At 36.7% G+C, this 24618-nt stretch overlaps 1 protein-coding gene across 1 annotated transcript in view; it reads right to left on the reverse strand.

Annotated features, from left to right (window-relative positions):
- Nucleotides 1–24618, reverse strand: part of LOC6042587 (hemicentin-2) — an 89667-nt gene that overhangs the window by 34560 nt on the left and 30489 nt on the right. The window contains 3 exon segments of the mRNA XM_038254858.1: nt 763–812; nt 906–965; nt 9634–10368. Coding sequence (XP_038110786.1) covers nt 763–812; nt 906–965; nt 9634–10144 — 621 coding nt within the window. The 5' untranslated portion in view covers nt 10145–10368.

Raw genomic sequence — 24618 nt, forward strand, 5'->3', positions numbered from 1 at the left:
GTGACACTTATTGGACTTAAAAATTCTAGTACAACTAGTTACGTTATGGAGAGTTTTTTTTTCTACAACAAAAGACAATTTTACAGTACTATCTACGACCGTTCGATAAACAATACAGCATAATTCTTTTTGATTTGTGGGACAGACGGTTTTTGATTGTTTCGTTTATGTATAAACATTAGAAGAAGGTGCCTTTTGCCAATTAGAAAACTGATAGATAGTTGGTGCTGGTGGTGCTCTGAAGTTCTGGCTGGTGCATTAAACAACAGGGTGCAGTGAACTATTTCTTATGGTGCATATACTAACGAAATCATTGCAACTCTGTGATATTAGTGTCTCGACTTGCTACGGTGCTGTGCTCTACTTGTAGGGAGTTATTTTCCAATTGTAGCGGTGCTGTTGCTCTAATCTATTGTGAGATAGGAAACAGGTACAGCTCCTCCCCTTTTTGAACGACCACTGACTCACAGGGTGAGTCACTGATCGAAGGGTTATTGCGAGGCGCACAGTGGGTTTTGCTTCCTTTTCCCGTCGTTGTGTGAGAAATACTTGCGTGAGTTTTTGGGTGCTCTGGTGCATTTTACTAAGGTGAAGGGTGCTTTTGGTGCACAGGTGCAAGTAACAGTGCCGGGTTGTGCCAGGTTGTGCCGAGTACACGGAACAGGGGGGAAACGGTGCGTTTCAACCACATAATCAAGGAAGAATCTATACCATATTGAGAGAACCGATACATACCCTGGCCGGAGTTGCCTCCCCACTCACCCTATAACCACCGAGGTTATTCACGACGCACGTGAACGTCGCGTCACGTCCTGTTGAGAATGGAAAGAGAAAGGAATTTGAGTTATTGTAAAGTTTGCCCAGATTTATTTGGCTTGAGAATCAACACCCCTTTGAAAACTAACCTTTTGCTACCGTAACGTTTTCCAACGGGTATACAAAATCGGGCTCGAATCCTGCCACGGCTGTGGAATAGGGGAGGTCGAATGTTGTTGTTGTTGTTGGTGATGGGGTTCCAGATCCCGTGACGAAGCGCGGGAGTGAGTTTGAAAATAGAAATATCCCACGGACGACGCAGGTTGGAGAAACGTTTACATCAGAAGTAATTAATTAAATTTGGTCACATTTGGTTCTGTCGTTGGTTGGTTGGTCGGTGTAATATTGCCCTCCATGAGAGTGCTCGATTGCTGCCACTATTGTCCGGGATTTTTTTTTTCAATTTTGGGGAAAGCAATTACGGCTCAAGTTGGAGAGTCGTAAAAATAGAGTATTTTTATTGCATCAAATTAAATTGAATAGTTTTCCTGGTGCAGAACAGTTGAACTTTCATGGTGAATGGTATCAAAACATTTGTATATTTTAACCCTTAAGGATGGTGTGAATAAAGTATCGATTACTTAGTAAAACGTTAAAGTGAATTTGGGTTTTGTATAATTCTAATTAAACCATTGTAATCCATTCTAAATATTTACATCTTTTCATTCAACTGGGTAACTGGGTAAGTGGTCAATAGCTTTAAAAACATTAGCGAATTGAACTGCTGGAAAATACTGCAGTTATCATGCTATTAAAGCTAGCACTTATTCTTTGTACGTGTTTTTGTAAAAAGAACAATATTGTTTTTCAACTTGATTAAAAAAATACATACTTTGGTTTGACTTTGAAATAAGCAAAAAAAAACTTTATACGTATTACACGACAAACGATATTAAGGTGTCCCCTAATAAAACCGGAACTGATATTGACCAGGATTATAACATAATGATTGCCAGAATGTTTAAGGGGTCGTGCATAAACCACGTGGCCTTTTTTTGGAGAATTTTTGACCCCCCCCCCTCCCCCCTCATGGTTTTTCGTGGTTTCACGCCAACCCCTTATAAGGCCACGTGGCTTTTCCTCCTAGGTGAAAAATCTTAAAAAACAAAATAAGTATAGATTTCAAAAATGTTTATCCACAAATGATGTCAGTGGTGGTGACTTTGGTCAAAAAACGACATTACTGTTGTTATTTTAACACAATAAAAACATTTCAAATTATATCGAAATAAATATTGTTGGGGAATGCTCCTGAATTTAACATTTTCCCAGAATATGGCTAGTATAATCACACCGTTCATAAATGCCAATCGTTTTAAAATTAACTCAAACTCACCCTTTAGAGGGTGACATTGGTCAAACAGAAAACATTTTAATTCGTAGGTGCTGTAACACCATTAAAACCAATTTCATAATATAAAAAGACAGAAATTCACTTAAAAGTGTGAAAAAAGTATGATATCACAAAGTTTAAGGTAAATAATAACAGTATAACAATTTATTGAAATGGTACAGATAGTAAAAAATACTCTCAACAAAACAAGCAACTTAGTAAAACATATGTATTCAAAATTATGGAATTGCAGTGCAATTAATTGCATCCAGAATAAATATGCTTTAAGAATTAAAGCTATTTTGATATATAAACAGCCTTCATGATTTAATTTAAATGCGCTTTAAAATATTTTCTTAAAATCGAAATTAATTAAATTGAAAAGTTTTGTTTCAGGAAAAAAATATTTTCATTTTATTTTAAGGAAAATATCTAGTTATGAAAGCTCCTAGTTAATATTTATTTTATTCCAAACATTCAAAACCAACTTTTCTTTTAATTAAGCATGATTGATTCCAATGATTCAGTGTGTCCAAAAGTCGAGTTGTTTAAATTTTTCTCCATACAAGAATCAGAGAGACAGGACCCGTGGCTGACTGGTTACGGTGTTCGCTTTGTAAGCGAATGGTTCTGGGTTCGATGCCCATCTGCTCCCAACGAAAGATTAGAACACAGAAATTGAAATGATGAATATGAACGAAAATCAAAGTCGCTCGAGGCGGGTTCGATCCCCGTCCTTTGGGTTGGTAAGCAAAAATGCTAACCACTAGGCCATGACGACTTGGTGAACTTACTGGAATTAGGAATACTGTTACAGAGCGAGTTGTGGCGCTATAACCACGGCAAATAGTGTCCAGGGCATTCGTGGAAATACAATGTCCCATCCCAGAGGGTCCCGGAGTACCAAACCTTCTTAGCATGGTGCTCCCAACGAATACAACCAAATCTTGGAGCGTATGGTGGTGTGTCCCCACGCTTCTTCCTCCCCTGTCGATTCAGAATTGTGTTGTTGTTCGAACACTCAGTGCTCAAACTCAACCCAATTACGAGTCATCTCTGCGATATTTACGCAGTAGGCCTGGCCGCTTTAACGCTTGTGATGTTTCAATGCATTCCGATGCAATGGTGCACCAAATGTTAATAAATGACAAGAAGAGTGCTAGGCGTCATCTAACCTAAGGCACCTCCAGGATCCTTTGAAAGATTGGCTGCGCTAGGTCTGATTAGATTAGATTAGATTAGACAATCAGAGATTAAACATTCAATTTTACGACCTTTGAAATGTTAGTCTTATTTTTGAAAATATTGATTTCGAAAAGATCGGAAAATTTCACGAAAGTTTTATTTATAAACATTGAAAATCGCACCATTAGTTGCTGAGATATCGACATAAGAAAATTATGGGTTGTTTGGGTAGTAAACATCCATTTTTCTGTTTTAAAATATTTGCATGGCAATATCTTAGCAACAAAGCAACAAAGAATTTTCTAAGCATTTCAAAAATATTTTTTTTCAAAATTAGGCAAACAGGGGCACTAATTTTTTTTAAATTAATAACTGCAATTAATTTAAAAAAAAGTTACCTAAAGATAGCTATAACTTGAAAACGGTGCACTTTATGAAAATTTCACTAATGTACTTTTACTTTTGCAAATTCGATTTTACATCGAAAAATAAAATTGAAATTAAGTTGCGGTCAATACATCGATTTTTTTTAATCAGTATTGATTCAAAAATTCATAACTCAAACAACGATTTTTTTCCCGTTCTGAAAATTTCTGAAAAGTTGGCAAAATTAAAAAAAATTAAACATAGTGTTTTTTTGCAAATCATGTTTTAGTGACAAAAAGTGAAATTAAAAATCAGCAAAGTAAATTACCATTTATCATTTTTTTCAGTGTAGTCCTTATCCATACCTACAACTTTGCCGAAGACACCAAATCGACCAAAAATTTCTTCAAAAGATACAGATTTTTTTAATTTTCATTGCTGCCAAATTTGTATGGAAAACTATATGGACAAACTAATGATGCCAAATGGCTTGGGCACCAAAAAAGGTTTCAGACGGATTAAAAAAATTCAAAAAATTAAAATTTAAGAATAAAGACCGATTTTGTATAGAATTGCTCGAAAATCGATTTCGTGTCTTTGGAAAAGTTGTAGACAACGCGCTAAAAATCATTTTTTTAGTCATGGACATCCAAATTGTTTAAGTCTTACTCTTACTTAAAATTGATTTTGTGTTTTGATAAATTTAAAAAAGAATAAGCTAAAATTTGGAATTTATTTTACATTTTTTTCAGTTGTTTAAATAGGCAATTATCTACGATTTAAGATTTTATATCGAGTTCTGCAATGTTTAAGGATCATCTAGACATCCTTATAATTCACTCAAAAAAAATGTCCCGGTTGGTTGAGTTATGCCCGAGAACCAGCGAGTTGAAAGTACCGTTCCATCTCTTTTAATGAATTTTATTTATGTTGATCTTGATGGCATTGTATTGAAATTTATTTCACAAATTGATATCGGCATTTGAAAATTAAGTGACTCTTTAAAACTTAAATTATGTTAATGTGTCTATATATTTGAGTGGTTTTATCTCAAATATGAAGTTGAGGGTATAGTATATTTCTCAGCTTAAAGAAAAACCAATATTTTCAGGAAAGGGCACCTTTGGTCCCTATTTATTTAATCTTCAAATTAATTGAGAAACAAAAACAATGTTTGCTTGAAGCTCTTTTTTCTCTAAAATCTAAAATGTTTGCCCATGATTCTCTTTGGCTCAAGAGATGGTCCCTATTAACATAAAAAAATACCTACAACTTTGACGATGGATAGTAAACGTGTATTTTATGAAATGTTATGTAATGTAACAATCCGAATTGTGTAACCCATGAAATAAGGAATATATTTTAGACCAAAATATTCATCAAATTTTTTTGTGAATCTTAAAGTATGTATCGTTCATTTTTTCGTTACTGGTTATTTTTTTAATGTTAGACGTTTCACTTGCAAATGAGACTGAAATTTTGCGCGATAATCCTGAAATTTGGTTTTTAGTTTCTTTGAACTTAAAAAAATATTGCATGAGAGAGGAGATACAAGATATCTCGAGTTTGTTTTAAGTGGCAAAAGGAAATCTTTCGATTAAGATTCTTCGATCACTTATAGGACCAGCTACGGTAATTAGCTAAGATCTGAGATTTTGAAATTTTTTTATTTTTTTTTCGCAGAGAATCATTTTTAGACACTTCATTTATAATACATATTTAGTTTTTGCCTTGTTACGAAAATCTTATAAAATTGTCAGCAATATTTATTTTTAAGTAATTCCAAAATAGAACTATCGAACATCGAACATCTACTTTCAATGCAAATTTGCAAGCACATTTTTAGCTACTTGATACCATCAACAAAAAAATGAAATTGTGTTTGCATTTTGGTACGCATTTTTTATGGTTTATTAACTTTGGATACTGTCACTTTATTTTTTAACAGCTTTTAAACTTTTGCAAAACGTAGTTACATGAGTATCAAAAAGTGTACATTCAATTACAGGCTCAAAGTATTGATGTATATAATTCAATATTGAATTGGAAAATATTATGACATTGAAATATAAGAAATAATTTTAAACACAATAATTGTATAGTTTTGAAGTGTAACAAAAAATGTATGCATATAAGTAAGTTCAAAGCGCGTATTCTTTGTTTTTTTTTTTAAGAAAAGATTTTTTGTAAAGGCCACGTGGTCAGCCGTCGACCCCCCCCCCTCCCCCCCATGGCTTTTCATGGTTTTTTTCGGTCGGATTTGGACCCTCCTCTAAGGAGACCACGTGGTTTATGCACGACCCCTAAGGGGTTACATACATGTAAATCTGTAAGATCACAGTGATGATGTCAAATGACATTTGAGTAATTCTTCAAACCTGCTTCTGAGGCATTGTAAAATACATTTCTTAATCAACCAGTTTTTTGCTATGTCTTTATGAAGACTACAGGTTCAAATAAATTCATAACTTCATGCTCATATTTGAAAAGAAGATGAGTCGCGGTGTATGACAAAGGCAGATTTAAAAGTTATTTTTAAAAATATTGAGATAATATGTGAGGTTTTTATTTAATATTCAATATATACACCCAAAGTTAAAGAACGATAGTCCTCACGAAAAGAAACGTGAGGAAAGTGCTATATTGCGAGAGTATAGTCCTCTCGCGTGTTCATTCGTTCATTGGAACAGTTCATCCTATGAGTGGCTTATATGGACAAACGACCGCTACTTAGTCACCGAACCATGGTGGCCCATGGTAAAAGCACGGTTCAATATGCCGAAGGTCTTGGGTTCGAGTCTCGGTACCGGTACTTTTTTTTGATAGATGAACTTTTTGGAAAATAACCATGAGTAAAGTACTCTCGGTAATTTCGGATTTATACTCCGTCAGCACACAGTTCCATTTTACTACCGAATCGTGCTCTTTATTCTCTCGTATGCCGATGCCCAGTTCTGGGTGCACCCAGTTAAAGAACGAGGGAAAGTCCTCACGAAAAGAAACGAGAAAGTGTTATATTGCGAGAGTATAGTCCTCTCGCGTGTCCATTCGTTCATTGGAACAGTTCATCCTATTGAGTGGCTTATATGGACAAATGACCGCCACTTAGTCACCGAACCATGGTGGCCCATACGGCAAAGGCTCGGTTCAATATGCCGAAGGTCTTGAGTTCGAGTCTCGGTACCGGTACTTTTTTTTATAGATGATCTTTTTTTGAAGATGAGTAAAGTACTCGGTAATTTTGTGATTTATCCTCAGTCCACATTATTGACAAATTATTTTACCACCGAATTGTGCCTTTATTCCCGTAGCCAGGATGTCCAGTTCTCCACTAATTAACGCGTTGATAAAAAAAACTGACCGGGCAACTCGCGTGGAGAAGCGGATTTAGGATCGCCCTGATTAAACTCCTGTCCAAGCGGCAGATGGCCCGGAAGCGGATTTAGGATCGCCCTGATTATACTCCTGTCCAAGCGGCAGCTGGCCCGGTACGTCCTGATACTTGAAAAGGTAGCCAGATCCAGCACGCAGAAAAAAAGTTTTGTAGAATCAGCCTGTACGAGGTTTGAATCAACAAAATTTTTGTTGAATAATAATCAACGCCGATTTTGCGTTGAAACAAACCTTGATTTTCTCGATTACACAAAAGTCTTTTGTTGTTTTGAAAAAGCTGCTTTGATGTTTAGCGTTGATTCAACAAAAAATATGGTTTTCAAATCAACAAAACGTTTCGTTGATTCAAATATGCCTTATTTTTCTGCGTGAGGACTTCCTCGGTGAAAAATGCTTTATTGTTTTAAATAATTATTTATGCTTGTAATAAAAATCTTTTTTTTAACAGAAAGAAATTTTAAACAGAAATTTAACATAAGTAATACCAAATAATATTGAAATGTAGTATTATTAAAAATCAAATGAAAAACATAATAAAAATTAAGAATTCTGCACATGCAAGTTATATGTAAGGACATATCGCAAAATCATTCAATCTGTGAGCATAGCATATAATGTTCATGTTCAGTACGCATAACTTCTATATAAGTTAGTTTATTCCAATTTGTATTCATGTATATGTAGTGCTCATAAAGTTTATGTGCAGCGCATATACGAGTCAAATGCAGAAGCACTCTGCAAAAATCTATATGTGAAACTTATACCATCAATCATAATATTTATTTCAGTGTAGGTACTTGACATTCCCGTTCGTGAGTGGGAAGCGCTCATTTTGCTTGCAAAATCTCTGCATTTTGAAAACATTTTAAAACATTGAGTTGTTTCAATAGATAAACTATTTTTCCAACATTGAAAATTTAATAACAAACTGCTGAATAATTTCCGAATCGAATGCAGCAGAAATCGTGTCAATTCGATTTGAGTGAAGGAAGTTATAAACGTTTTACGGATGACGCAGTAATCCAGGGCCTTCGGCCCGGGTTTTTTTGGAATGGCACCCCAGTACCTTCGAGTGAAACGTAGTCTACGTCAAAAGGAAAAAAAAAATAATTAACATAAATAAAGTTGTTGAAAAATCACCATAAATCCAGTCTCCCAACTCCAAATAGGCATCCTTGACTGATTAAAAAAATTGGATTGAATATAAAGTTTACTAACTACTTCTATATACAACATATCTAAACTTAATTTTGCAAACTTTTAATTTAATTAAATGTCAATATAAAAAAGCAAAGCAATCCACCTTCATGACCCTCGGGTCTCTGCTGCAAGTTTTCTGCTCATTTCTAGGCGTCCGAAGGTTATGTGTGGTGAGGCACCCAAAACCTCTGTTACGCTAATGGACCGACGTTTAAGGCTAGTATGCAGATCGGAAGGAGAGGGGTCAAGAAACAGCTTTACGAACAGCAGAACAAAGGAGAGGGAGCGATTTCTTGGGGCTTTTCTTCACCCTATCTGACTTTCTTGCGCTGCCACTGCTGCCCATTTGATTTTTTTTCTTGACCGGTTCCTTCCGAAGTGCGTATACCGCTTTACTTCCCCATCCGATAGAAGACCAGGAGGATAAGGCGGGAATCGAACCCGCGCCCCATAGCTACCATAGAATTGCTAAATAAACATTTTGGATGTTTGGGTATCAAAAGATCGGAAATTTTATGCCCTTTCCGATGCCACTTAGGTTGACTAGTGAATCGTGGACCGGTTCGGATGCTGGCGTATTTTCCGACGACGTAATTCCGTGTTGGTACGAAATTCCATCGAAAAATCTGTTAAAGCGATACAAAGACCCCCAAAACGGTGTTATACCAACTCCAAAATGTTTATTTAGCAATTCTATGGTAGTATATTTACATGTAGTTGAATTAAAAGTTTGCAAAATTAAGTTTAGATAAGTTTTGTATAGAATTTCCAGAGTTATATAATCTTTTATACTATGTAGCTAGTAAACTTTATATTCAATCCAAATTATTTTTTTAATCAGTCAAGGATGTCTATTTGGAGTTCGGACACTGTATTTATGGTGATTTGTCCACACATAACTTTGTTTATGTTAATTTTTCATAAGGTATACTTTGCACCTTTTTTTACTTTTGTAATAGAATTTGTTATAGAACTTTTTATAGAAATCATATTTTTATGAGCTTCTTGTAGCAAAATGTTTGGCATGAGTATCTGAACGAAACGTAGTACAAGGTTTCTGTCAACATTATATTTTCTAGATGTTTCATCACAATATGTGCATAGTGCCCGAGGGGTGTAAATACTTGTTTTACGTACTGTATATTGTGTTCGAGTATATTGTATTAGAGTTTATCAGAAGATTTTTTGAATCAAATATAGGACAATGAAATAAAGAAAAAATAGTAATTCGATTGTCCGAAGTAATTTTTTTCCGAGGATCGAGTCAAGACTGTATTGTATTATTACGGATATCCAGAGACATTGGGGAAAGTCATACAAAATTGAAAGCAGTGCCTTACCATTTGCTACAACTACCACTAGTGTTATGTACAGTACGACTATAACTCGCAGGAATTGATAACGATAGAACTTAAAGTTAAAACTACTCGGATGGCTACAACTTCGACTTTTGCTGCTGCTGCTGCTACTTTGCTGGTTGTGGAGGTGGTTCTGTTGACTCTGGTAACACTGGTGCGGATGCCGGATGTCGGGACTAGTTTGTACGGAAGCATTTTTCAGATTATCCCCGCGAAGGAATGATGCTACCCGTGTCCCCGGCTTGTCATCGTGACCCAACCTGGTGGCCAAAGTTCCGGCCAGCTCGCCATCACTGTTGGCGATGTCACTACAGGTTGCACTATTCACAAATTCTTCCGGTTGTCGTGCCAAAACGACCCTCACCGCTGGCAACACTTCAACACTGTCACCACTTTTCACTTTGTCGTGCTGGAAATTAATTCTACCGATGCCGTCGTCGTGATGATGTTTATGATGATGTTTATGTTTGCACTCGTGAAGTTTTATCGTCATCTTTTAGCTGTTTTTTGCATTATTTTACATTTTTCCTTCCCCGAGTAGCAGGTTCTTCTCTAAGGATAGCAGCGAGTTAAGGGTTGACGTAGGAATGTGGAATGCAATTTTTGCCTTTGTTCGCCCCTTTGTGTGTGACAAACAAACACGATCTCAGAAATTTGTGCACTGTTGTGATACTCTCCTTATGCTGCAGTGTTGCGGAAGCTGCCCGTGGTTGCCATCTGATGGTGGAAAATAGAGGAAAAAAAGGCATGAAAAAATGTTAGTATTTTTTTCTGCACAAGAGAGTGAAAGGCTATGGATAGACGCGACGACGAATACAAAATTTATATCAAAAAAGTTTTTCTATGAAATGTGCCTCGACTTGTGCATGGAGAAGCTACACTCAGTTGCATAAACATGTATGTTTTGTACTTTATCATGATTTGCTTTCTAAAAGTATTTAAATAAAAAATTATGAAAAAAAATCTTGGCAAATGAAAGTTTCCTAATTTTTTTTATTCCACAAAATTCTAAAATATAGAAAAAAAAAACTAACTAACCAAATGTATACATTTTCCTCAATATTGAGTTTAATCAGGAGCAGACGGCCCACTATAATGCCGTCCTGGTTGGAGGAGGAAAAGTGACAGAAAAGTCTTCTCTAACGATTGCCAGCCACTCTGACTGCCCTTGCTGCTGAGGGAAAACGAACGAGGAAAACGTGGCGAAAAGAATCGTAATGTAATATTCAACATGTTGCAGGATTCTTTTCCCTCATCTGTCGTGACAAGATGACGCGCCCGTTGCCGGTGATGGTGGTGATTATGATACTTTTATGCTTTTATTTGCGGCCTTGTTGAATTTTTGTTTCCGGTTCCGGAGAGTTTATTTTTTCTCATGGCGGGATTTTAAGGGGAATCGATTTTTCATCCAGATGGTTTTCTTAAGTGGTGGGATGAGTTTATGAAGTCTCATCATCGCCTTTCTCAACGATGCCCGTATGGTTGTTTGAATAGAGTTAAACATGTTTTTGAAAAACATATTTTTGTGTAAAAAACATATTTTTAAAGCTATATAACATCGACATCAAAATGACTTCAGGGATACGCTCTGACTCGATTCTTTAGGCGATAATAAGTAATGGTCAAGATTGAGCCAAATCGGTTAAAGTTTTAGGGTCACTTTCTATCATTGAAGTTTATATGGAAAATAGTAAAAATGTATGCAGAAAAACATAGTTTCAGTATTTTTCTGCCAGGTGGCGCGGGTTTCGCCCTAAATTGTCCAATCGTGAGATTTTTGTAGGAAATTAAGTTCTCTAAAATTTTGCCGATCCGAGTTGATCGTGATTCCAGTTGGCCCTTCGAGGTCGGGGCCCCTAAAGTAGATATTTCCCTTCGAGTTGAGCTTGCTCAGAAATATTGCTGGTCGGTGTTATTACGGACGTCATTCATAATTCGATTTATGGGTTTTAAAAGTGATTTATGTCTGTTTATCTGTGATTTAATTCTACTGATACATGTCCTTACACTTTTATAGTAAACTCTATCATCTTAGGCCACACTCAGGGCCCAGGATCGCGAAGCCCGCCAACAGCTCGCGATGAATCAACATTAAAGAGCATTTTAGACAGAGAAGAGACACAAGACAGAAAAATAAACAATAAAAGCCATTAAACCGGAAGCACCAAGGAAGTACTTTAGGAAGAGAATGCAGCCACTCGTTGCTCTCTTTCTTTTGTCTTTTCTCTGCTCGGCTCGACATTGCAGAGCAAAGCTCGGCGCTGCTGCAGCTGGTTGTTGTCCTAAGGACCATCTTCCGGCGGTTCCGGCACGAAGTGGTCTCCTGGCTTCTTGCTATTTTCATGCCACAAATGCCGCCGCCGGACACTTTTCGTGTGCTGAGCGGGTTGCAATAACAATAAACATTCTTTCGTTCGTTCCTTGTTGAAACGGCGGAAGATGGTTGTTTATTTTGGTTTTCACTGGGTTAGTTACAGCGATAAGAGTTTTTTAATCCCAATACAGTGCAGAAGTGCACTTTATTACATGCGTTTACTGCTTAGGGACTATCCATAAACCACGTGGACGCTTTTTTTTAATCTCGAACCCCCCCTCCCCCCTCGTGGACAATTTCCACAAAACAAATCTTTTGTATGGAACTCCCCCTCATGTGCCCACATTATTTATGGATGGTCCCTTATAAAAAAAAGAGTTGAAAAAGGTTTAGTTCGAAAATGGCACTTTTTCATAATGTGCCTATTTTATTATCTTATTCTGTTTCCACAACATTTGCGAATGCATTAAATCAATCCGAAAATTTCTTCTCAAAATTTAACCAAAAAAACTAGTTATATACTTATTGTTGATACCCTCATTTTAAAATTGTGTGGAGATTTGTATGGACGAATGTATGGTGTGCTAATAGAGTTATCTAAGGCCGAGCTCACGCACACTAGCACACCATTTGTTTTGCTGGGTGGTACAAAATTTAACCTCAATCTTTTTCGTGTACGTACACGCAATACATACGCACGTAGATAACTCTATTAGTATCCAAATAAAAGAATATAAATATTATCATTGATTGAATTGTGCCTACTTTTTGTCGCATTGTGGAGTGAAACCAGGGTTACCAGGTCAAAATTTGAAAAATCTGGCAAAGTATCGATTGAAAATCTGGAAAAATCTGGCAGACAAAAATCTTTAAATTCTGAATGATAAAGATGAGGAAGAATATGAATCAATTCAAAAGTTTGCAGAATACAGATGTTTTAACTAATTAAAATGGCCTAAAATGTTGAATTTACATTTACTATTAGCAAAACTCATTCTAAATTTTATGATGTTCAATTAAATTCGCTCATTTTTATCAGAAAGTTGTTCAAAATGGGCATTAAGTGAAAAATCTGGCAAAATCTGTCAATATCTGGCACAGAGAAGGTTGAATCTTTATTCTGACTGACATTTGAAAAATCTGGCATTCCCAGATTTATCTGGCAACCTGGCAACCCTGAGTGAAACTCACGAAACAATAACATTTCTTTCTCTTCAAAATTTGATGTAAATTCACTTCGTTTGAGGCCTGAGGACAAACCGCCACTTTGTGATGATAATTTATTACATCGTTTTATTTTGATTAAAAATATTTTAAGTGCTGTAAAGTGTCAATAAAATGTATTTTTATTGTCGCGCCCGCTGAATTTCTACCGTTGAATGCCAATGGTAGGTTGGGTTGGCATTTTGGGTACATTTCCTTGCTTCATTTTGCATTCACGCTCAAGTGAGTGGCATGGCCTGCAATTTGCACGCGAGTCAAAAGCGTCATTGTCAAGAGACAGTGCACAGTGGTCCAGATTGCAAAATTAAGTGGAAAATGGATTTTCCGAAAAATGGTTGTTTTTTGCTGGAAGGCACTTTTGTTTGGTTGAAAATTAGGTGGTTCACGACAGGGTGATTTTGAAATCTATCCTTGGACCAAATCCAAGAACTTATGAAGACACCGTATTTATCCGTAATTCACGCCTTCACGACAAAATAGAAAGATCTGAAAGAAACCTGTTCAGTTTTAACGTGGCACCAGGTTTTAGTGGATCGAGTTATTTTGAGCTCTGTAACAAACATTCGATGATTTAACTTCGGTCAGCAATTGCATTTCTGACTACAAACGCCGAGGCCAGCGTTTTTCAACTCGAGATATCTTCATTTGAGTTCATTTTCAACGGCCTGTCAAAGAATTTGCTCACTGATAGTGGCCGAAAAATCATTTTTGGTCATATTTTGGGTTTAAATGATAATTTTACATGGAAAAAAAAATTATTTAAATTATCATTTAAACCCAAAATATGACCAAAAATCGATTTTTCGACACTTTGGGTCAATTCTGAGGGCAGATTCAGATTCAGCGGGCAAAATTACATGGAAAAACATATATTTGGACAATTTTCGAAATTCGTTAGGTGGTCCCATAAGGTTTTCCTTGAAAATTAGACTTTTCAAATGAAGATATCTCGAGTTTAAAGAAAAACACCCTGAGATTTTTCAGCGTTTGTAGTGCTGGATCTCTTCTTTCAAATGCAGCCTAGTGTTTAAAATTTGGCTTGCGCCTTTCGAGATATTTAAGTTTTAAATTTGCATCTTTTTACCTTAAAATCGCTGTAACTTTGACCCTCAAGTCCAAATTGACTTGTCAGATAATAAAATGTTTGTTTTTAGAGCTCTAAAAGTGCTCCGAATACCACTTTTCTAAAACTTAACCCTGAATTGCCACGTTAAAAACTGATTTTTGAAGGTTTGCTCAGATGCTTTTATACATTTTGTCGTAGAAGTAGATTACGAGATAAATTTTGGTGTCTTCGACAAAGTTTTGGATTGGCAAGCCCGTCAACTTTCTAGAAGACGAAAAAATCCAAAAATATTCCTGTAAAGGATTTTCAAAATCATTCTAACCGTGAACCACCCTAATTTTCAACCAAACCAAAAGTTGCCCCTTTCCATATGCAACAACTCTTCTGAAGACATCGAAGCTCCAAAACTTAACCATTTTTCGGAAAATCCATTTTCCACTTAATTTTGCGATCTGGACCACTGTGCAGTGTGAGTACGTCGAGTGTTATGAAGATTTATGGGAAAATTTTATGCACTCATTGCTGCCCCGGCGTTGAGTAGCAGAGCAGCATTCCGTGTTGAGTGTGTACTTTTTCCGAGGGTGCTTAAAATAATTATGAGCAAATGTTCTTTCGCCAGATATTTGGGAATTTTCATTGGAAATTCAACATGCTGTGTACGATTTTCCCAGATAAGCTCATGCTGACCCACTCGTTGTTTGCATATTGCGACGGAAAAAGAGGCAAAAAAATCTAATAACCCTAATGTACAACATGTGAAATCAAACTTGATGGTGACGATGTGATATAACAAGAAGCTCCAAGCGATGCAAAAACACTATGCTCTTGCTCGCTCCCAGCACATGTTTTTGCAGTGCAGCACACGATATCTTGCACGTCCCATCCGTTAAAGGGTGGTGGGCGTGGAAGCATCTCTCCTCAGCATTCAAAGGACTTGGTGGACGAGTGGTGTTGAGAGAAGAAAAAAAAACGAACTCGAGTTGAGCAAACTTTTCCTGCTTCCAGCAAGCAACTTTGGTAACGTTTCCAGGATTGATGAGCTTGTCTCTCTTGGGCACACTGGGTTAAAATAAAATGATTTTCTCTTTACAACAATGTCAGTTCATAATTTTTAAACCGTAAAAAACAAACAATAGATTTTCGCATACATTTATAAACTTATTTTTGCTATTTATAGTTCGAATGTCTTGGCAAAAATTAAAAGTGGAAACCCAACAAACCACGAATGCTTTTGTTGTTTTGTTGAACATTAGAGAAATAAATAAAAATAATTGCTGCGCATGGTAACTCATATAAATTGCATAATTTTTGAATAAAAAAACGTATTTTTTACACAAGTTTGTTTTAAACTTGCTTTTTGTTAATTGATAAGCAACATTTCCAATCGTCTCCCCTATTACCAATATTGGGAACAGAATCAAACTCACAATTAATCTACCAATTTGATCACCATTTCCAAACCATAATTCCCACCGTGCAACCCAAAGATTGCATGAAAGATGTGCTTGAAAAACTAAATTTTAAAAATCTCATCCCTTCATACTTCTTGATCACGGAATATTTCGCTTTGTTTAGGAACCGAGATCCAAACTCAAACAAAAGAGTAAAGATAGCAGAATGAGAACCAAATGCGTATTATCAACAACTTTTTTTTGCTCTCCAGGATAAACTTCCTCTCCAAAATTGCCCAGCCGAACCGGGGGCTGGCGAACATAAATATTTCATCCGAGGAATTTCAATTAGAATTTCCGGCGGAATTAAAGCCTTTTGTACGGAGGCTTGTGGTGTTACGTCTTCTGGCTCCCTCCACCCGCGCTGGCAAAAAGCTCCAGAAGTAGCCCTCGAAAAAAGCGGTTCAACACAAAGTTTGCATTTTTTTGTACCCGTCATTCTGCGGTGCTCATCGTTTTGCACGGATGCATCTGAGACTGTACGGGGCATGGGCTTCAAATCGCAACCCTGGCCCAAGGGACGTTCGGAACGGCTGGACGTGAAATAGGAAGGTTTCAGTAGTGTTTTGGTTGGTCAGGTTGCAAAGGCCACGAAGCCAGCAATGAGCAGCCCGGTGCCGTCGTTCTATCTTGTCGCAAGTTGCATGTTATAATGATAGATTAGTGTACCTTCTGGGGAAATCAAAGGAATAAACTTTGGAAATAAAAAAAAGTCATAATTGTATTTATCAAGCACCTTAAAATTTGGTTTGATTTATACAAATATAAAAAGTCTTTTTGAAAGGATATGCTTAAACGAGGAGCGAATGACCCATAGGATTAAAGTTCCCCCCCCCCCAAATAAAATCAATACCAACAATAACAATGCTTATAACTAGTACTTAATAACCAAATCAGCTAAGATAAAGACTTGTCAAAATTTTATTAATACTTTCTGGAGTTACTGAAAGACAAATTTACCTTAAAGTAGGTAAATGTGCAAAAAAGCTGTGGTGTTTTTTTCTCATAAACAGATTCTCATAAAACAGAGTAGTGAAGAATTTATTTAGCAACTAACCATTGGAAAGCTCGAGCGACTTCGATTAATATGTTCAGTTTCGAAACTAATTTTCGACAATATTACGAAAATATTATTTTTCCTATAAATCTCTAGTATAGTACAACGTCGACAACAAACAGCAACCGCAGTGGGTTCATTCCAGAATAGCACTCTACCGTTGGTTAGTTGAATGATAGAACGGGGGAGGGCATTGCATTGGCTGGAGGTCTCCTCCCAGGGCCACACATATCATCCACTGGAAGCCGCAGGAGATGGCCCATTCCCAGCCCCATTCATCTTCGATGGTCAGACCGATGGCAACGGGTGGTGCCATTCTGCCGCCGCGGAAAAAGGCTGAAATATTTAATTTAAAAATTAAAGCGCGGTGCATTATTCATATCGGGTGTAACGCCAATAAATTAATGTCACTGCAGGTTGTCACTGGCAGGGGAGTGGGGGGCACTTTGGAAACAGAAATTTTCATAATTACCACCAACGCCACTGTAGGCTCGGCGATTGTCATTAAGTCACGAGTAAGAGGGGTGGCGTGGGTGCCCGCGTGAATGGTGTGAATTGTTCGTGAATTACTGAGCAGCTGATCGGGTTGTAAAGCAATCAATTAACGATTGTGTGTGCCTTTGTTTCATAATATGATGAGCTGATTGAAACATTATCTTTATCGGGTGAGTTCTATTAAATAAAAATTGCTAGGGTTTTTATTACATAAATTTAAAATGAGCTTAAGCTTTTGAATAAGTAAGAAATCTAGATTAAATTTTCAAAACAATCTGTCCCTAATGGGTTTTCTATGCAGATAGCACCTTTTGAAAATTTAATCTAGAAATACTAAAGTATTTTGAATAATTACCAATATCACGAAACCATCAAACGACCCCTTAACCTTAATTGGCACAGATACTTATTTTTGCCTAAGAAATCAAATCAGAGGTTATCCTTGATGTCCATTTTATTATCGTCACCCTACTGTACACGTTGATATCAAGTACTTTTTTACACAAATGATCTCAAATTCAAGCTTAGATATGTTGAGTGCTTCGTTTCGATCGTAAAAAATCCCAAAAATGTTTCCAATTTGGAAAAGTGTGTTTCGTTTTCCCTAAAACTTATAAAAGTAAAAAAAAACTTTTAGATTTGTTTATTTATTGCGTGCAGTCTATATTCTATCTGTTGCGACGCACAGCCTGTGGGCAGCCAGTGTTAGTGCAAACATCAAACACGTGCTGAGTGGGTTTCCTGCGGCAGTCAGCAGCATAAAATGGGGCCAAACTCGTGGCTCAGTTCCTGCCCCGCTGCAGTAGATCCCACTTTCCCAGTTGACGTCCTGTTTGCGGGGTTAAATGCTTGGTGCGAGGAGTTTGACTACGCGGCAGTGCCTGCCCGGTGGCAGTGATTTATATTTATTATGTTTGTTTTGTGTTGAGCACCACTGCTATACACAGTAACTTGGCAGTCACAGGCTTTGGGAGTGCCGGCTATGAAGTCCTGGTTTAGGCAGCATCGGTTGGTGTCCCTGTTGGAGGTTGATTGGAGTTTGTTGTGGATATTTTGGCTTTGCTAGACTGGTTGTAGTGCGGTTTTGGTGATTGTTTAGTGAATTTTTTTTTTGAGAGTTGAAAAATTTTGATTGATTTACCGTTTTCGGTAAAGTTAAGAAGTATAAGAAAACTTCAACATGTCAATGGAAATAAATAAACCATCAACCAAAATCAATTATAAATGCATTTTTCGACGTCGGTAACACCGACCAAAAAATTCTTGCATGCTCTGCTCAATCCGAGGGAAAGTTTGAACTTTTTGGTTCCCAAAAACAATGCAATTTTCAAAAATATTTAGATAGGGCCAATGGTGTTTCTTTAAAGTTTGTATGGGAAATAGGGCAGTTTGCCTCTTGTACATATTGCATGCAATTTCTGGATTGTATGCAAGAACGACGAACCACCCTAAGTCTACCTATGTACTAACTTTGAAGATAAACCATTCGGACTTTTCTGAATACATCACTCGACAAACTAACAAACTATTCAACTCAAGTAACCATGCGCACCAACGCAACGTTAATATGTGGAACTAGCAAAGATTAAGGGGTGCGCATGGTTGCTTAAGATGATTCTATACCAGTGGAAATTCACTTAGATTCAATTGGGTCCTAAAATGAAGCTTAGATTGCTGATATTATTGTTTTCCGCGATGAAGCTTATTTTACTGAGTACAACGACCCTTTGTACGATTCCAAAGAGTTTAAATGGATTTTTAAATCAATTTGGAAAAATTAACCTCGCGGTCCTTCTTGACAGAAAAGTTCCTACTTGACAGCTCGTTCCAAGGGGAACATAGTTGATCCATCGAAAAAATGTTGTCTTGTCAATATTTTTTTTTGCATTAAAATGAAAAAAAGTGAAGAGAAATGGGTTTTAATCGTGTTTTTTACCGTTGTACATAAAAATTTACATAGGGCTTTAGTACCCAATTGAGTCGATGAAGCGTGTTAAGGAAGCTCAAAACAACCAAACCTTGACGAAATTGATGCGTTTATTGCAAATGACATCAACTTCAAAAATGGCGAGTTATCACAAAAAAACTCCAATGTTCATGCTTCCCCTCGAATTGAGCATGCCCATTTTTTTGTAAATATATGTTGGTTAGTGTAATCATTTTTAAGCATGATTGCACCATTTTTTTTTTTTAATTTTTGTGATTTTTATTGCATTTTTGTTGTTAAGACTCAGATCTCTTCGATTGCAAAACAACTGTACTATTGCCACAACTGCATTTGCATGGGCCTTATCATTGTGCAACAAATATAGGGATACCCTAACCAAATTCCATTGATATGTATCAGATCATCACAATCACAAAACAAATTTCACAGCTTCATAATTTCCTTTCAAATAATCATAGCTTTTTATACTCTTTGTCATTGAAGATAAACAAATGGTCAGTTTCATCGATTGAAAAAAAACGACAATTTGCGAACATAATCATCAGCTAAATACTGAAAATAATTGATGCAAATGTTCATGCAGATCAAAGCTGCTACGTTTCAGCTGCGAGAGGGAACACGTGTTGTATCTCGGTGTGTCGTCGAAAACAGTCGCTCTACCAACCAAAAATGTCCGCAAAATGCAAATATAAAAAATGCACTTTTGTACCTCTATCTGTGCGCTCTCATGTTGTGCGCCCTCCTCGAACCACGCCGTCCTCAGCCACCGGAAATCGGTACAAATGTTCGTCCTTGCTGTCCAACATAGGAGTAGCGGCAGCAGTAGAGGTTAAACCGACCAAACAGAAGTCATTCACAATTGTTTTCGGGTGCCGCGGACAAAACTGGAGCGACGGGATTCAAAAGGACTAAAAGTGGCCTCTATCCGGTGGTGCTGGCCAACCGGACGGACGGAACGTGTGCCTTTTTGAGAGCGACGGCTTATGTTTCGTTTTGCGGATCTAGGACCAAGAGAGGATGACCAGCTTAGTCAGCAGTGCAGAACCAGAACACAATCCTCCATCGACCATCGGCATTCCGACCAAGCCAGTTTGGGTGCACTCTGACTGCTGGACTGCGGTGATAATAATTGATGACACAATAACAGTACATTTACACTTTATTAAAACAATATAATTGCAAAATGGTAGAGGTCTTTCTCTTACCACCACTCCCTCCCTTACGCTGCTGGGTAAGAGCCTCTGGCCCTGGCAGCAATTAACCCTCATTTTTGTGTGTCATCGCGCGGGATTGCGAAACTGTTTCTGTATCCGATGTTGACCATGTAATGATTACTACACGGACAACTGACCATCGAGCACAGATCACACACAGAATTGCAACACTGCGTTATGTGTGCAATTGCCATGTTTGGATGTTGTTCAGTGATACCGTGAATAACCATTAAATTTGTATGAAGCTAAACGAGATGCTTAGTTTGGGTCATATCGAAACCAAAAGACGTATCATCTCGATCGCATTCTTGGGTAAAACTGGCAATGGCTTCATCAAGAGTGGCAATCCGTTTGTGGTGCTGCTGTTGTAGTATACAGTACTTATTCGGTTATTGGGCTGAGAATGTAGCCCAGTCACCGAATGCTGCTCGCTAACCGGGCTGAACCAAAAATTACGAGGGGACTACCGATCCATAATATTTTGCTGATGAATTATAAAAATAAAAGTAACTCATATTTATTTACATTTCTTACTTTTCATATTTCTTTAATTGTGACTTGAAATTAAATAAAAGTTTGATTTTATTTATGTATTTAACATGATTTTTGCATCCATTAATCCCTCGGTCATTTCGGTTTGTTTTGGTTTTCTGACGTTTGTCTGTTTTTTAACTGGGCTACGGCTCAGTTATAGAGCGCTCAGTTAAAAAGCAGCCCATTTAAAGAACGCCCAGTTACCGAACAACTAGTGTACCACGAAAAAAATAATATTTCGTCAGCTGTGTGCTATCTTGTGACATATACCATTTTGGTCGAAAATGAGTTAATGATGACGTTTTGCTATAGTTAACAAACACTACAAGATGCTTTAACCCGATTTTGGAAACTCGCTTCCGTTTCCCGGATATCTCAATACACAGTTGTGACATAGACCAATTTATCATCAAAATGATCGTGCACACTTGTGACACGTCATACATGTTGTTGGAAAATGTGGAAAATTTGTCTTGTTTTTCACAAATTTATGTTGATACACACTTTCTAAAAGCAATGCAATCTTTTGTTTTTGAAAATATACTGATTAAGTCGGTTAAACTATTGATTTCAGCATATTTTTGTTTGTATGGGAATTCTGTGCACACTTGTGACACGTAGTACAATTTCACTTTCGAAGTACACTTGTGACACGTGCTTTTCAGATTTTTGATTACATAATTTACTGAATCTTTTAACTGGTGTAACCAAATCAGTTCAAACTTTGAGCGTTTGTTAAGCGATTGTATACGAACCAATTGCTTCAAAGGGTTTGGCTCTACCATTCATAGTTTTGAAAATATTTATCATCAAACTTTAAAAATCGATTTTCTCGAATAGTACTAAATGGTCGTTGTCACAAGATAGCATACAGCGGACGATTTAAGGAAACAGCATGCAATTCCATTGAACACCTTATGTTGTTATATCAGCACTTTGACTTCAATGACAGCTTCTGAGAGGCGTATCAATTGGAATTGAGTAATGACCGATTCTTAGCGAAGCCACACCAAAATGCCACTTTTTTCAATTTGAAGTGTGATTTTTTAAATGAAAGATTTCATTTTTATTATGAATCAATTATTGCAATATGCTTTAGATGCGTTTTTTTAATCTCATAAGGCAAAAATACTAACCAAATATGGACTGCAAGCCAATGAATGGGAGAGGATTTTTTTTTCTCATAAAACTGCTCCTTTCGTTGTCCCGTCAAGCAAAGAAATGGATGGCAAAAACTCAAATTTCAACCGATTCGTTCAATTCAAGGAGCAAAACATTCGTTTTTTTAATTTGTGATAATGTGTAGAAGAGCAAAAGTTAAAAAAGCAGCCTGGCAAAACTGTAGCGATTGTTTTGGTGTGCCTCGTAAAAGTTCAGTTTCACGATTTTTTTTTATTAAATATACTTTATTGAATCTTTCATATAATAATTAAATTTGGTTTACATAATAAGTGGTCAGCTGTGGCTCTTCAGCTTTAGTTTGCTTTTTGTAGCTGACGGTGTCAGATTTAGTTGAAGTTGAATTAACCGAAGTGGTTTCAATTATTAGAAAAACTTACTCGCGCATCCTGTGACGCAACAATCATCGAAAATCAAGAAGTTCCCAAGCGGTGTCGGGTAATTTAGAAGAAAGATTTATTTTATTACATTTCTTGTAAGAAACACGAAATTCAAGAAAACCATTATCGACAAGAAAGGCAGCTAGGTTTCTAGGAACATCAGAAAACCCTTTTCAGAAGTACAAATCAGAAGGTTAAAATTCAAACGAAGACATAACCATATATCCTGCCAGTTTATCAGATCCTAGAATCAGAAACACGAAAAGACGGTATTGTCCGCACAAAGCTTGAGCACAAGCATCCAAAGCATGTTCGCGCACCTGAATACAAAGTAGCACGTATAGAGTGAAAGGGACGATCGAGCAAACGGATTAATCGATCAAAGCAGAGAGAAAGTAGAAATTGAGCGAACGACGCCACTAGAATAGAGAGGACAAAACATAGAACGAACTATGATCGCTGTGTAAGCGAGATAGACAAGCTATGCGCGTATGGAAGAAAAGGACAAAAGTCCAGGAGAGAGGTTTAGAACAAGAGAGAAATCTCTTGATTGAGAGCATTGAAAAATTGTACTAAATTTAAGGAACTATAAAATGTAACCGAATCTTTTTAATAAACAGTCACTTTTTAATCACCAGTTTGTTAGTTTATACCCTCGAACTTACGCACAGTGGATTCTCTTCGAACAAAGGTGTGACATAATTAAATAATGTCAGGTATTCTACCAAATATGTCATATTAGGGTAATTTTGGGCAGCTGAATTCAAAAAACACATTTATTTTTTCATGAAATAAAATCTAAGTACATTAGGGTGGTTCATAAATATTTATTTTTCAAATATTTTTTTTAATTGCTGAAATTGTATTTTTTTTATATCAATAGTAGCTTGGAATTTTGATGTGTGTGTGTGTGTGTGTGTGTGTGTGTGTGTGTGTGTGTGTGTGTGTGTGTGTGTGTGTGTGTGTGTGTGTATGTGTGTAAATCTTAACAAATAAAATGTTAGGGTGGTACCATATCACAATGATCCATAACCGAAATTTTATTAAACCAAATTCGTAGATACCACACTTTTAAATAACAGCTTTGTTATCTTCCGAAAAGTTGATCAGGATCAGTACAGTAGTAACGTTAGGGTGGTCCAGTTAAAAGGATGTTCCAAATTTTGTGTATTTGAGGAAAAGTGTTATTTGGCTTCGATGAGATTATCATAACATTTTAACTGTGCACATTTTAGTAGTATCTGTAGTTTAGGTAGAAAAAGATCAGAAGACATTTCTAGAGTTTTTTTGAAAGGTCCTATAAACATGTGGAACACATTAAAGGACCTTTAAAAAACTCTAGATTTTTGTTGAGGCCAACGAAAACTTCATTCCAAGTTTTTATCTCGTTCCCCTTTCGAATATTCTCCAAATACTACGGTGCAAAACAAAGATAAACCTACAAAATAAATAAATCATTAACTTTTTGTTTTGGATTAGAATTATTAATCAGAGTAATTTGTGATACATTTTAATTAAAAAGTTGAGAATAAAGTTATGATTTTTTTTTATTTCCCATCTTCCCTCTTCTCTTCATCCATGACTAGAGCCAAGGTCTGCTCTGCTTTTTATGTACTAAGCTGCACATAAAAATATGTAAGGTAAAAACTGCTTTTAGGAAGACTTTTTGGAAGATTTTTTGGGACAGTTGAAAAAAAATCTTGCATGGTTAGGATTCCCACAAGAAAATCTATCGTACCAAAAACAGTATGTACCGTCATCAGGGGTGACATTAGGTCTGGGGGTGAGATTGGGTCATACAAATGTTAGCAATTTTGTATGACTGTATCTCACCCACCAGACCCAATGTCACCCTGATGACGGTATTCATTAAAATGTTTGCAATTGCTCATTAACTATGTTTATCACTGCCCACATCACTTTGTTCCAATAATTCTCCACGCAGATACACATCATAGCTTGTGTGCTATCTTGTGACACGTCCTTTCTTTTTCAGCAGACGGGTCAAAAGATAGCACACAACGGAATCGACGTAACACCTTATAATGTGGCCCTCTTAAACCTTGCGGTTTCGTCAACGGATCCACAGGCGTGTATCGTTCTTT

Source organism: Culex quinquefasciatus, chromosome 1, assembly GCF_015732765.1.
Source record: "Culex quinquefasciatus strain JHB chromosome 1, VPISU_Cqui_1.0_pri_paternal, whole genome shotgun sequence".
NCBI lineage: Eukaryota > Metazoa > Arthropoda > Insecta > Diptera > Culicidae > Culex > Culex quinquefasciatus.